Source organism: Dipodomys spectabilis, unplaced genomic scaffold, assembly GCF_019054845.1.
Source record: "Dipodomys spectabilis isolate Male_0828 unplaced genomic scaffold, ASM1905484v1 ptg000234l, whole genome shotgun sequence".
Taxonomy (NCBI): Eukaryota; Metazoa; Chordata; class Mammalia; order Rodentia; family Heteromyidae; genus Dipodomys; species Dipodomys spectabilis.
In genome coordinates this window covers 10,484,593-10,500,526 of record NW_024870911.1, presented here as the reverse complement: position 1 = coordinate 10,500,526, position 15,934 = coordinate 10,484,593, and the positions used below count along the sequence as shown (strand labels likewise).

At 35.0% G+C, this 15,934-nt stretch overlaps 1 protein-coding gene across 6 annotated transcripts in view; it reads right to left on the bottom strand.

The window, feature by feature from the left end:
• Window positions 1-15,934, bottom strand: part of Grip1 (glutamate receptor interacting protein 1) — a 607,772-nt gene that overhangs the window by 350,914 nt on the left and 240,924 nt on the right. For 5 of the 6 annotated variants that reach the window (XM_042699081.1, XM_042699083.1, XM_042699085.1 and 2 more), the window contains exon 1: window positions 9,916-10,048. The exons of the other annotated variant lie outside the window; for it this stretch is intronic. In XM_042699081.1, coding sequence (XP_042555015.1) covers window positions 9,916-10,048 — 133 coding nt within the window. Of the gene's footprint in view, window positions 1-9,915; window positions 10,049-15,934 lie in introns of those variants that run through there. 6 annotated transcript variants of the gene reach the window in all.

The following is a 15,934-nucleotide window of genomic DNA, read 5'->3' as shown; positions in this document are numbered from 1 at the left end:
AATCTTATAACTCACATGATCTGAAATATTAAGCAAAGTATCTACAAAGCTTAAGTTTATATCCATGTCTTAAAATACTTGGGAGTTAATATGTCTCACACAGAAATCACTTTTTTACAAAAATAAGAGCTAGCCACAATTGTACTCTTCATTTCTGTCTGCTTTTTAGAATCAGTAAAGATGCTACTGTTGGCTTTACGCTCTATACTGGCTACATTTGTCATTAACTTGGTTTCATCTAAAAAGTAGATCTTCACAAATCAGATGTTATTTCCCACATCCTAAAATTTATGCCATCAGTAGAACAACATGAAAATATAGAGCAGCCCAACAGCAACCAGAAATATCTGTGTTTATAAAATGTTAGCCACTGCACTGAACTTAGGCATGCATTTTAAAAGTAATAAGCTTAAGTAACAAACTTAGACTTAACTCATAAAAAGAATTCCTTAGAATCAGCAGATCAAAATATACTCCTAACTATAAAATATTTATCCCATGAATTATATCTAACAAATAATAACTGACTTAGATAAAAACTATGCAATGTAAAATTCTCTGTTTATATATTACAAGTAGCAATCACCAACAGCAATACATGGTGTCCAATTTTCCATAAAATGCAGGTAATAATGATAATGTTTGGGGCTGTAACAAGAAAACACCTGCATAATTTTCTCATTCTTTGTAAACAATTTCTTTAACACATAACATGTACAAAATATTAAGAATCCATAATGTGATAAATTTCAAAGACGAGGGAAGAGCATGATGTATCTTTGATGGCATACTAGCAGTAAACTATAAAGAAGTATTTTCTGAATACATAGGTTAGGTACTCAATGGTGTTTAAAACCCAAGAATAAAGGTTATGACACACTTGCACGATTGTGAAGGTAAAATGAATAACTTTCTCATTACTTGCATTAGTAAACTCTAACTTGGCAAGACTGGTCTAGCAGAAGATATTTATATATAAATGGTAATGGAAGCCCTATCTTTTTCATTGAAATTAAGGCTTTATTTTTGAGTAACCATGTGCCATTTGGCAAACACATTTTACCTGCTAGTGAACTATTTAAAAAGTCTTTATAATCAGGCCTCATTCAAATCCAAAGTTTCCTTATTCCTAAGAATAAATGAAGTTTGAATTGACTTTATGAATGAACATGAGGAAAGCAACTCATTCAGAAAGTGTCCAGGAAAGAATTGTATTAGAAAAAATAAATACACTTCTAACCCTAGAGCGTTGTATGCCTCAGCCTCTCACTTAACACTGTAGCCATGTCTCTTCCATCAGGGTCAATTCAACCTCTTGTCCTCAAAGATAGACTGCTTTAGTTAAAACATTTATCCTTCTTACCATCGATGACACTTCATTGTGGTCGAGGACCTGATCTTATTGCACTTACCAATGGTTTTTATATTCTACTTCCTTGTTGGCTAACTGGCTCCATTAGGGCAAAGATTGCTAGTATGTTGCACTCTACAGAGTAGCATTTAAAATGAAATCTTTTGCATTCACATAGTATCCCTTATCAGAAATGATTGAGACCAGGAATGTATTATATTTCCAAGTCTATATATTCTACATCTCTATCTATCTATCATCTATCTATCTATCTATCTATCTATCTATCTATCTATCTATCTATCTATCTATCTATCTATCTATCTATCTATCTATCTATGCTACTGAACTCACATATTGAGCTATCTTGGGAATGGGAACCAAGTGTAAACACACATAACCCAAAGGAAATTTCATATAATACTTTTAATTTGCTTTCAACTGGGAACCATCACATAGGTGCATGTAGCATCATGCCAGCACTCAGAAAGCTTCAGATTTGGGGGCACTTCATAATTTGGAGATTTGAATTAGGGATGCACAACTTGTTACTAGCAGTGGGAACCAAAATGATGAGATTCTGACCATAAATTCAATTTCTTATTCTTTTCTAAAAATTTGGGGCAGGTCTGGGCATTATACTTTGGGCTTTGTACGTGCACTCTATCATTCTACCATGGCGCAGTTTTCCTATTCTTCATATGATAAAGAAATAATAACTAGGCAGTGTGGTATGATTGCAATCCCAAGACTCAGGAGGCAGAGGCTGGAGGATCTATAGTTTAAGGCTAGCTTGAGGTACATAGTGAGATCATATTTTTTTTAATGTGCTGGGGATGAAGCTCAGTACTAGAACAGTTTCCTAACATGTATCAGGACTCAGATTCAATCCCTGGGGGAGAAGAGGGAATTCCAGCATTATCATTAAAGTGTTATTAGTAATGAATATCTTATCTAACTGTACCTTACCTATCTATAACCTCATCATATTCTGTAGTCAGTTCAATTTCCAGGAGAATGTTCCTCAAGTTTTATTATTTAAAATGGAACTAATTTCTACGTATCTATAGACCTAATTATAATAGTTTAAATCCACAAATATAAATGTGTGGGTTTTACGCTTGAAGGTTTCTGAAAATCCTTTTGGTTTTAAAATAATTTAATAGTTGAGCTAGCAGGCTATATTTGTAATATTTCAAATAAAAATGACAATCAATTTTATTATATATTAAAAATGCCACCGAGAGTGTTTCCCTCTGATATCAGGCTGAGTCATCTTGTGAGAGGTACATGGAGAAGTTGTGTTGTCCCCTCTCAACAAGATTATCTCTCTCAAAGGAAAACAAGGACATGGAATTCACATTAGTAGTTAAATGCACATTAGTTGTGCTGAGTGCAATGCCTTCTGCTCAAATTTGCCCAATCATTTTCCCCTTCTAGTGTTTTGACTGTGCACTACACATACCTATCACTATACCTGGGTCTTTTATGCCTTGAGCTGAGATGTGGTAACCACATTTAATACAGGAGTCATTAAGACAGCATAAGAGTCCAAAGGAATAACCTAAACTAACAGAGTTTGTTAGTCTCAGTAGAGAAGAATATTTTTGGAAGGTAACAACTCTCATGGAAAGCATCTCTTTTCTATTCCTGGCACTGATTTGTACTAAATGGAAATAATCAAATAATTTATCTTTTATAAATAACTTTTATAAGTTAAGACCTTATCAATGCTACCAGACTAGAAACTAGCCAACCTAAATTTCCCTCCTGATTCTGGAACTTTCTTATCACAGGAGCTTCATATGTAGCCCTCAAAGTATAGAACTAGAGACTTCACATCAAGAAGAGTCTCCTGATTTAATCTTTCCTTTCTGCCTTCTTTGAATACTGGATGACTCCATCTTAGTCCACAATGGTTTCTTTATGTAGTAACACATCAGGCTCAATTTGAAGTCCCACACAGTATACTCTAATGGACCAGGCATAGCTTAGGAGTCCATGGCTAGACTCATTGTTATAAGCTAGCAAACACATACTATAATCATGACCAGTTCTGGTCACCCAGGACTAACTGAATTGGAGTAAAAAAAGGGGTATTCTTCCTTTTTCTAGAGGATGGTTAAAAATGCAAAAAAACAAAACAAAAAGATTTTTCAGGGCAGACAGACACTTAGTATATCATGCAAACAGAAAGCAGTAAAACGTATTTTTCACTAAATAAATGGAAGCCTTGATAATCTCTTAGAAGTAAAATAAAAAGGAAATGAAAAAGGAAATTTAAAGTGCCACATGGATGTGGGCCCAACAGAGATCTTTCGGGTTTGTAGAGTTAAGACAAAAATAGCGCTGAAGAAATTACTCACCTCTACAAGCCATATGTTATATCAGTGAAAGAAAAATGTGAGTAGGGAAGAGACACAAAATGTAAATGTGCGTTAAATTCAATCTAGTTTCTATTTATTTGGCTCAATATATTAATTGTGGAATATGCTAAACGCAACGAATGTAGTTTATTAGACTATGCTAGCAACTTCACATATAATTGAGGCTCCATTTAAAGGAAACGTAAGTTTATACTGAGACTTGTCTTATGTAGGAGTGGATGTGTTTACACTGGAAGGTTTTCAGAAAAGCTGATGCCCACATGGTAGGATGCTGAGGAAGTATTTCCTACACTAGATAGTGAGCTTTCCTGACTGCACTCCAAACAGTCTTAATTTGGATATTCCCAGATAGGATTGTGTTATCTGAAGCCCCCTGAAAAAATACCCATTGACATGAAGAGTTGTGTTTACAAACTAATACAACTACTGTTGTAAAACAGGAAATATTATTAGCTGGGTTTTTGACTCATTGACAGTTAGTCGTAAGTATCATCAATAAATAAGATACCATGTTAACTGACTTGAAATTTAAAGAAATTCTTTTCTGTTCAAGAGTTAGTATAAGATGATATAATATTAAAAAAGGCTATTACTTACAGAGAAATTATTAGTTCTGTCATGTATAGATGAATCTGGGGTCTTAAGTATCACCAGAAGGGTCATTAGAGAGCTTAAATATGTAGGCAGAACAGTCTAGCCTGTCTGCAACGAATGGTGAGAGCCTGTGTAAATTAACTTATTGGCTTCCTTAGTTAGTTTTTTGTTTTTGTTTTTGTTTTTTTAATTTTTGTTGGTCATGGGGCCTAAACTCTGGGTCTGGGCGCTATCCCTCAGCTCTTCAGCCACAGCACCACTTCTGGCTTTTTCTGCTTATGTGGTGCTGAGGAATTGAACCCAGGGCCTCATGCACGCAAGGCAAGCACTCTACCACTGAGCCACTTTCCCAGCCCAAGCCTAGTTATTTTTAATCTAAGGAACACTCAGGCTGGATAAAGTAGGTCCTAAGATCTCTTTAATCTTTAACATTTTTTTACATTATTCCATGTAGGAAAAAAATACAGTTTCGAATTTAAACGCTGTTGCTACAAAACACCCAACAAACCTAACAAATGGAATATGCTATCCTGTCAATTTTCAGCCAAACAAAATATATGATAGACTGAAAGCAATTCATAGTAAACCAGATAATCACAAAACAAGAAAACTGCTTCTTTATAAACAAGCCCTGTTGATAATCTTTCTTCTAATTCTTCAGACTTCTTATTTTCTAGGCTTGAATCATCCATGACCCAAGATCTGTCACCTCAATGATGACTGTTTTTAACAAAAATGAATGGCTTCTGTTTTCAGCTCTAGAGAAATAAAGACCACCCACAAAAGAAATGTACCTTCTTCTCTCCTTGTATTCCCCACCCCCCCTGCTGCCTGGCCCTCTCCCTTCATCTCCCACAAATGCTGGGGAAAGCAACCATTTCTTTAATTATGTGTTCTGCTCTTGAACATATTACAGGGTGATCAGTATATTTTATCATTTTTTATTCTATCCTTCGGGCTCATCTATCAAGAGAGAATTCTAACTAGATGGCAGTCTCCAGATACAAAGTGGGTATAGTTATATGCATTTATTGAAAAAATTGAAATGAAACTAGTAAAAAGAAACTACTTGTTTAATCACTCATATCAATGTTTAAAAGTTCGCCCACTATAAAAACCCATCACCAAAATTGCTTTTTCTTTTTTAAGAAAAATAATATACAATATTTGCAAATGAAATTAAAGAAAGAGAAGCATTCCTCTTAAAATGTAGTTAAAACAGCCAAGGAAATTTAAATTTTGAATTGCCTAACTAGGGATTTAAAATGAATACAACTGCTTTTAAAAAAATCTAATGAACAATGTTCATACACAAACAGAAGCATGTGTACATAGAACATATCACAAGGTGTTCAATATATATTGGAGTGGGCAAGTAACAGCAATAAAACAAGTGGAAATAATTTGTAAATACAAATGATCTTTCTTCAAAGGCCAGCACTGCAGCCATTTCCCCCCTTTCCTCCAGTTTCCCTGAAGTAACCTTGGGAGCAAAAGTTGAATGGGTCACTGAGCCTAGCAGGAGTAGCTTCTTACAAAGTGTATCTCTTGCAGAAGTGAGAGAGGATGAAAACCCAGATAAGTACATACCATGGAGGAACCTCATTACTTCTTAATTCAGTGCCATTATACAGTTGCAAAAGGTGCCAGGGCCATACATGAAATAAATAACCCTCCCCCCCATTTCAAAACAGACAGTGGTAGGTAAGGGTTTGGATCATGGAGTTAATAAACAGTCCTAAGAGATGCTTATAAGATACACGTCTTTATAATTTAGATGCTTTCTTGTGTAATTAAATATAAGTATCTAAATAGGAATAGACAATATTTTTGGAAAGAAGATCAAATAAAAAGTAACTACATCCTTTAAAAGTTTCTAGCCCACATTACCTAATGAAAAACAAAAGTAACAGCATAACTTAATTTTAGGGTCTATCCTATCTTCTTCTTTTTGGTCGGTTGTGGGGCCTGAACTCTGGGCCTGGGCGCTGTCCCTTAGCTCTTCAGCTCAAGGCTAGCTAGCACTTGAGCCACAGCACCACATCTGGCTTTTTCTGCTTATGTGGTGCTGAGGAGTCGAACCCAGGACCTCATGTATGTAAAGTAAGCGCTCTACCACTGGGCCACCTTCCTAGCCTACCCTATCCTTTCATTTCATTCAGGTTTATGAAGTTTTACAATCAAGTTTTTTTTTTAAGAAAAAAATGCCAAATGAATCATCTCTATGAGAATTTAAAGAGAAAATTGTGCTTTTTGGTAGATAAAATTAAGGACTTATGGGACTTGCAACATATTCAGAACTCTGTAAATATATCAAAATTCCCAGACATCATTAATATTCAAGGATATATTATGATCTAAATTGATGGGGATCCCACTAATAATAATTACTGTCACAAAATTAATTCTGTCAAGATATTCAGGTGAATTATTTTATTTAAATTAAGTTAAAATCTTTCAATCAGCATCTCTACCTGAAGCAAGTACAATAGTGCACGACTGTAGTTTCAGCTACTTGAGAGGCTAAGGTAGAATTAATTTAGCTCAGGAGTTAGAAACCATCATGGGCCACATAGAATAACCTTATTATTTTCTACCACTGAAAATATAAGTTAATAATTAATTAATAATAACTTGCACCAATATCATTACTTGAACTTGAATTGTTATAGAAATTTAGCAAAACTAAGAATGATATGATTCTATAATTAGAAAAATCTTTAGAATAAAAACACCTTGTGTCACATTTCAGGGAACTAACTCCCAGAAATATTTGGTTATTTGCCCATAGTCTTTATCTGTGTAATTCTGAACTTCAGAATTTTTGAAAGAATAGATGAGTGACAAAAGTAATTGATTAAAATATCAAAATATCAACAATATTTTGATATCAAAACCATCAAAATATCTAAAGACATCAACTCAACATAAAGAAGATTTTATTAAAAGTCAATCTATCATTATTGCTAAAGGCCAGTTTTGACAGTGTTACAGAAAAAAATAACCCATTTTTGAAAAAAAAAACACAGAAAACTTTTTCTAGCATCTGACCCCAGCGCAATTTGATTTAGGCTTTGGCAATACATATAATGTTGTATTTAAGATAAAGGGAAGGTTGCTAATGCTCTAAATCAGAATCCATAAGAAGATACCTCACTAGTTCTTGCTATCATTTTAGAATATATTAAAGTTCTTATGATCATGTAAAACAATAAGAATTTAACCAGTCAGAGTGAAGAAGTCTGAAGAAACAAACTCTATAGGAAAAAATAGAAGAATGATACTTTTGGTACATGGTTTCATTAACCAAGATTTAGATGTCCTGAGTAATTTCCCCAAGTTTTGACCTTTAATATAAGTATAGTTTCTAAGTCATGTAAAGAAACATACAGGTCTTTACTTTTCAAATTAAACCAAAGACTAATTAAAGTAGATAGGCTGTAGATGTAATTGAATCCAACCATATCATTCATTTGAGAGGCCTAAGAATCAGCCTTGATCTTTAGCACATTTTTATAGCTATAAAATGTAAGGTGGTATCTCCCCACTTCTGAGAGGAAGGTCCTGAATTTGAAGTCAAAGGACCTTATACAGGTCATTATGCCAATGTGACATATCTTCTTTTAAAGCTCTAGCATTTTGACATTTGATAAAATACCAAATCCCAAGTGGCCTGAGTCCATTGTGACATATTCTGTTTATGATGTAACAGATTAAAGTTAGGGACTCGATATGCATTTGAGCCCACAAAGTAATGGACTGTATTACATAATGTGTGCTTTCTAATAAATCACAAGGAAAAGATATCAGTTACATATTTTGGCAAATGACTTTGATGGTTAACAGTTCACTGTTAGCCTGACCTTGACAAGGCAGATCAGACATGATTTTCAAGTGCATTATTATTTTACTTGATTTATAAAGATTATTACCTTCATTGCATCATTATTTTAACTGTATTTCGGGATGTTTCTTGTATACCTTCCAAAATACTTTTGCTTGTAGGGACTTTTTGTAAACTTAAGAGTATTTCTAGTTTTTTTTTTAATTTCTTAAAATAAATAGAATGAGAGTGTTTAAGAACTTTGATTCTATTTGTACAAATGTAGAGCACAATATAAACCTGAGGTTATGAGTTGAGTCAGTATATACTAATTCCAAGAAATCTGTACAATGAATGCCAGTCTAATTAAAAATTCTTAAGCTTTTAGCACCAGTTTCTAAGGTTTTAGAATTGCTCACGCAAGCTGACAGTATTTTTTGATGTGATACAAATCTTAATGAAATTCTAGAATATATTATGGAAACTAAATTTAGAAAACATAGACTGCCACTACATTAGAACACATTATTCATGTAAAAGCATCATATAAAGGAAATTTCTCAAAAACAGAGAGATTACTGGGTAAAAGCAATGTAGCCATATAATCCAGGCAATATCAAAGAAGTACAATTTTGCATTATTATATTATTGTCACATATGAATTTTTAACTCTCAGCCTTACTTCATCAATCACAACAGAATTTTTGTGATGTGAAACTAATTCGCATGGCTTTCAGTGCCACAGAAATCGGGCTCTTAATTATTTATTAGTCAATGCTCAGAGGCAGTAAATGTAATACATTCATGGTTAGACATCAAAAGGCCAGGAAAAATTGGGCTTGAAGTACAAGTTTACAAAAATTCTTATTCAAGAAGATAAGAAGTAATTTTTAATTTTTAAAGTACAGATCATCCTTAACTGTCATCTTCTTCCCCTTCATTTGGACACAAAAACTCAGTGATCTTGGCATAGAGCTGTTTTCTCTCTGTACCCTATGGCATTTCTAGGCATTTTCAATCTAGTGGGACCGGTCTAAACCTCACAAGGAGCTTAAAGTACTGACAGGTACATGAAAAATTTTAGTACTCTGCTACATATAAGCCAATTTACAAATGTCTCCATATGGACATATTATTTTATTCAATAGATATTGCTGTTTCTAGCTGACAGCAAGAGTTCTCTTAATTTAATAACAAAATTATTAACACGCATCAGAGAAAAAAAACATTTGAACTTCCTTGTACAAACAACAGTTCAGATTAATCTCAGGTAACTGTCTAGAAGTCTGTATTCTGGTCATTATTCATTAACATCAACTTGAATACCAAGAAATATTTCTTCTGAATGCGTTAGCCTTTTCTATTTTCAAAGGGGGAAAATACACACACACACACACACACACACACACACACACACGAGTTATTGAAAAATACTACAACAGAACATAGTATAGCTACCTACTACATATGTTTGTGACATACTTTTTGAATAACTCATTAAATGATAACACAATTAATTATATCTAGAATATTAACCAGGCATTTAGTGCTGGGGTGATTATACTGTGGTCTAGATCCTATCAGTTGGCTATTCTTGTAACAAATCAAGCAAAATGTAACACTTTAGTACTTACAGACTGCTCAGAAAGAACACCATCTGGGAAACCTTTTGCATTTAAGATTAAAGCTCCACTCAAGGTTTATTGTTAGCCCGGGCAAGCTAGAGGGAACAGGAGAGGAGGGTGGAGGGAAGCGCTTACTTCGAAAATGCTCGGAAGCATAATAATAGACATCCTCATAGCCCTCGTGGTAATCCTCTTCAGGTCGGTACTTTTTCCCCTTTCTCCTCCTAGATCTTCGGATCTGCTTGACAAAACCCAGGAAGCGGTCCATCTCCTGCTCACTACACAGCCTCGCTCAGCCAGCACCAGCGCTCACCAACAACCCGGCTGCCCAAGGAGCCGGTGGAGCATGAATGACCAAAACCAACGAACTCTGGGGACCAGAGTTCATTACCCTCCTATCTGCCTAACAGCCAGGGGAGCGGTGAAAAAAATGACAGCGAGGTGGATTTCCCTTGACAAGATTTCTCATTTAGCTCAATAAACTGTCAAATCTGCTATTTTAAAAAGTGGGGAGGGGACAAGGAATAGAGAGAAAGTGACACGATCACGAAAGACTAAGAGATCAAGCTAGTATCTAAGAGCTTTGGGCTTCAAATAGTTTCAAAACGAAACAAAAGTTCCAGAGATTCAACTGAGGCAAGAGAGGTCCCAGCGCTAGACTGCCACTATCCTGTATCTCCATCATCAGGGGCGGGGTGCGAGGGAACAGAGGGGCGGGCAGGGGAGGAATGCTTGTCAATGGACTGAACCAAACAGAGACAGAACTGATTTTTTTGTCCTACCTGCTAATCCCACTCCCATAATTTCAGCATTCTTATCAGCAAGCGCTGTTCCTGCCTGGGGAAACTTCTCTGGAAGGTTTTGTTTTACAAAGCATTGATTCATTAACCCGTTGGGCTCTCTTGCCTATAGAATTATGGCACAGCAAAGTGGTTTCCTCCATATGCACAGCTCTCTTGCTACAAGAGTATGCTGTATGTGTTAATTGGAGCAGCAGGGAGAAGGCTCAGCAGCTGCTTTCAAATGACACGTTTACCCACTGGGCATTAATGTATTCCAATCGCTGTTTGATCTAAATATTAAAATGCACTTCCCAGAGTAGCTTGTCATAGGCTTAGTAACAGCATACCATAATCAGCAAATAAAGGAAACTGCATGGTTTCAGAGAAACTAAATGCAAACAGTGCAGCTCTGCTTACACTGAACTCAAATACAAATCGAGCTGTTATTATTTTTCCAAAACTATGAAAATAAATGGCTAACTGGCAAATAAAACTTAATTCTCCTTGGTGAAGATGGGGGAGGAAAAAAGTTTTGTTCACTGTCCATTTCACTCTTATCATTAAAAAATCACAAAGTTAAAAATGACTCAAAATGTAATAGGAATATTTTGAGGCAGAATGTGTCTGATGTCCACATGAGTGTAGAATTACCATGGGTAACTTTTCCTTCTAGAACCTTTCTTTGTCAGGTCTCTAAGTGGATGGGAAGTTATAACACCAAGAAAATTTGATTTATTCACAATGTAATTAATGAAGCATGTCAGCATATTACCTAGTAAACTAATAATGGTCAGCAGCCCCATGTTCCCAGAAATGCAGTTTAAAGAAATGTTTCTTACTGTAGGTAGGTCATTCAATACTCATGTTATATCAAGTTTACAGGACCATCCCAGAAGGGACTGACTGCACTTTGCATTACTTGTTGTTAGATTCACAATTTGTCTCCCTTCTAGATTTGGACAGAGCTGTATTTTCAGCTATAAAAGGCTAAAAATACAATAGAGAGGTAAATATACATTAATCTAAAATGTTTCAGCTTTGAAATATATTATTTCAAGCTTTTTATAAATATCTTTTCTTTTCACAAATTTCTATTATTCTTAGCGATTTTTCCCATTTTTTTTTATCCCTTTGGGGTAGTTTGTGAAAAGTTATACAAACTCAATCATGTTGATTAAAAAGGATGCTATGTTTTATGAACATCTTAAACAAACAAAACCAACAAAAATCACTTGTTCTTAGAATCCAAATTCTTTTTCAATTCTGACTTTCAAAACCAAAGCAAAACAGGTAAAAAATAACAAACTGGTTATCAGGTGCTGATGACTCACTCATATAATTCTAACTATTTAGGAGTCTGAGAACTAAAGACTACAGTGCAAAGCCAACCCAGGCAGGAAAGTTCTTAAGAGTCTCTATTATCTCTAATTAACCTAAAAAGTCTGAAGTGAAGCTGTGGCTCAGGTGGTAGAGTGCTAGCCTTGAGCAAAAGAAAAAGTTGAAGGATAGCGCAGAGACCATGAGTTTTAAGTCCCAGAACCAACACACACACACACACACAAAAAAAAAAAAACTTGAAGATTTGGAGTCTTCACCTTGAACAGGTTAATAAATAACTGATATAGTAATAATAATTTTAACTGATCTAATAGCACTTATATGAAGGAAGAATGAAGGGTCAAAAAATGTTTTCATGACCCCAATGATTGAAGTTATCAACACTGCCTAAGAAAACAGAATAAGATCATGTCAATAGATATCTGCAGAAAAAGCATTGACAATATTCAACACCTCTTTATGATGAAAGCTCTGGAGAAACTAAGAATCCATGGAACATTCCTCAATATAATACAGATTATGTCGGGGCTGGGAAGGTGGCTCAGTGGTAGAGCGCTTGCCTTGCATGCCTGAGGAACTGGGTTTGATTCCTCAGCACCATATAAGCAAAAAGAAAAAAGATGGAAGTGGCGATGTGGCTCAAGTGGCAGAGCGCTAGCCTTGAGCTGAAGAGCTGAGGGACAGCGCCCAGGCCCAGAGTTCAGGCCCCACGACCGGACCCAAAATAAAAAAATAAATAAATAAATGTTGTGAATGACAAACTTACAGCCAGCATTATACTTAATGGTGAAAAGCTAAAGCTGATTCCTCTAAATTCAGGAACAAGACAAGGATATCCACTCTCTCTACTCCTCTTCAATATAGTATTAGAATGCCTAGCTAGAGTAATAAGGCAACATACAAACATAAAGGGGATTCAAATAGGGAAAGATGAAGTAAAACTCTCCTGCTTTGCAGATGACATGATCTTGTACTTAAAGAACCCCTGAGACTCTTCTCCTAAATTACTCGAGCTGATCCAACGCTTTGACAAAGTAGCAGAGTATAAAATTAACCCTCAAATATCAGTGGTTTTTCTGTATGCTAACAATGAGAAGAGCAAGGCTGAATTTAGAACAGCAACACTGTTCGAAATAGCATTAAAAAATAACTAGGAATTAACTTAACTGAAGAGGTGAAGGACCTCTATGATGAAAACTTTAAAAACCTGAAAAAGGAAATTAAAGAAGATTTAAGGAAGTGGAAAAAAAACCCATGCTCCCAGATTGGGAGGATTAATATCATGAAAATGGCAATACTGTCCAAAGCTTTCTACAAATTCAATGCAATATCCATCAATATCCCAACATTCTTTAATGAAATAGAAGAAGCAAACCAAAAATTCATATGGAATATAGAAGATGCCCAAATAGCAAAAACAATCCTTAGCAGGAAAAACAGTGCTGAAGGAATATCAATACCAAACTTCAAATTCTATTATAAAGCTGTAGTTATAAAAACAGCTTGGTACTGGCATATAGACAGGCCTGAGAACAAATGGAATAGAACTGAAAGCCCAGAAATGATCCCACAGACCTATGGCCACCTGGATAGAAGAAAGACAGCCTCTTCAACAAATGGTGCTAGCAGAATTGGCTGTATGTGTGTGGAAAACTGAACTTAGATCTTTATATATCACCCTGCACCAGAATCAACTCCCAATGGAACAAGACCATAAAAGCAGATACCATGAAAATATTACAGGAAGGGATAGGGGATACACTAGGGCTCCTTGGCACAGGTCAAAATTTCCTAAAGATCCAGAAACACAACAAATCAAAAAAAAAAAAAAAAGCTGTATAAATTGGATCATATGAAACTGCAGAGCTGGCAAAGGACATAGCTAGCAAGATCACTAGAAAGCCCATGGACTGGGAGAAGATCTTCAGTAGCTATACATCAGACAAGGGCCTCATATCAAAAATACACATAGAGCTCAAAAACTTAACCCCCCCCAAAAACAAATCCTCAAAGAAACAACCATCTCATTAATAAGTGGGCTAAGAATTAAAAGGAGACTTCTCTACAGAATAATATCCTCTAAGAATAGCCAATAGACACGTGAAGAAATGTTCAACATCTCTGGCCGTAAAATAAATGTAACTCAAAACAACACTGAGATTCCACCTCACCCCACTTAGAATGGCTATAATCAAGAAATCTAATAGCAACAGATGCTGTAGGGGGTGTGGCCAAAAGGGAACACTACTGCATTGTTGGTGGGAGTGTAAACTTGCCAACCACTCTAGAAAGCACTGTAGTCAAAAAACTACATATAGAGCTCCCTTATGACCCAGCAATCCCACTTCTGGACATTTACCCAAATGATCACAAACAAGGTCATACTAAAGCTACCAGCACAACTATGCTTATTACAGCATTATTCACCATAGCTAAGCTATGGAACCAACCCAGATGCCCCTCAGTAGATAAATGACCAAGAAAATGTGGTATATATATACAACTGAATTCTATTTTTCATCAGAAGAATGACATCACTCCATTTGTAAGGAAATTGAAAGACTTGAAAAAAAATCATGTTAAGTAAAGTAAGACAGACCCAAAGAAACATAAGCTTCATAGTTTCCTTCATTTGTAATAATTAGTAAATGTCTAGGATAGTCCTAGCTATAGCTCAACAGCTCAACAGCTATGTATATATGACCATATAAAATAATGCTAATTGAAATGAATCCACGATATAGAAACAAGAGGTTTTTATTTGTTTCTTCATTTTTGTTTTCATTTTTTAATGTACAATGTAAAGTTATTTCTTTTTTCTTTCTTTTTCCCCCTGAAGTTTATCCCCTGTTGTCGCTATTTTTGATTTTGGTACTCTGTGTCTTGTATATATGTTTATCTGAATTGAGAAGGAAAGGGGAATAACAAGATGGTGAAATAAAGTACAAAGGGTGAACCAACACAACAACACTACTCAAAAGACATTATGTTGGAAATGAAGTTTGCAACTTGTAGAGAGGGGAATCGGGGCTGGGAAAAATGGGAGAAAGCAAGGGGGGGGGGAGTGTAACAATGTTTGATAAGAAATGTACTCATTACCTTACTTATGTAACTGTAAATCCTCTGACATTACCCTTACAATAAAATACAATAAACTTTTTAAAAAGATAGAATCAGACATTTTTTATGTCATGCAGAGATTACCTTGTCTAAGAGCTACTTAAATTCAAGATCCAGTCTTTCAATGTGTATTTGCCCTTAAAATGGAAATTGAAGATAATTATTGAGTTTTTGTTTTTAATTTAACCAAACATGATTTATGTGATTAATTTGTTTAATACACTTGTTCCCCAGAGATAATGCAGGCAACAAATTATATCCAACTACACCTGAATTATTATAGCTCCTCTATTAACAGAGTCCATATTTAAGTTTTGTCGTGATAAGCTCCCAGCTGATTTCAAAAAGCCTGACTTACATAACAGATAAGGTATTACTCTTCAGTACTAAGGTTGTCTCTTGTATAAGCAACTTAAAGCATTCTATTAAAATTTACTTAAGTTTCAATTTAAGTATTTAATGAAGAGGCTGAGTTTCTAATAGGCAATCATTATTTTTTGTACAAGATCCAACGCTGACAAGTAAAACTCTCCATATATTCATTTTTTTCAGAAATAAACAGAAATTGCACACAAACACCTTTCTGTCAGTTATTTCTTTTTGGAAGGATTTTATTTGGGAGGTTAAAGTATTAGTATCTGATCATAATGATATGGTTTTTATATAAAATGTGGTTGTGGTACTGGGAGGAATTTATGAGTTTAGCTTTGTATTTGGATGAAGTGTAACTATCTTATTAAATGCTAGAAGAGTCTTGAGAGAACAAAGACTGGAATAATATAGTAATGGATGCAACATAAGGAAAGAGAACCATGTGTATGTGTGTCCTAATCATAATAATGGAAGACAGATTTCACAAATAAGCAAGGCATTTACTATTTTTCCTTGAAATAAAAAAATATCATCTTTTGGCC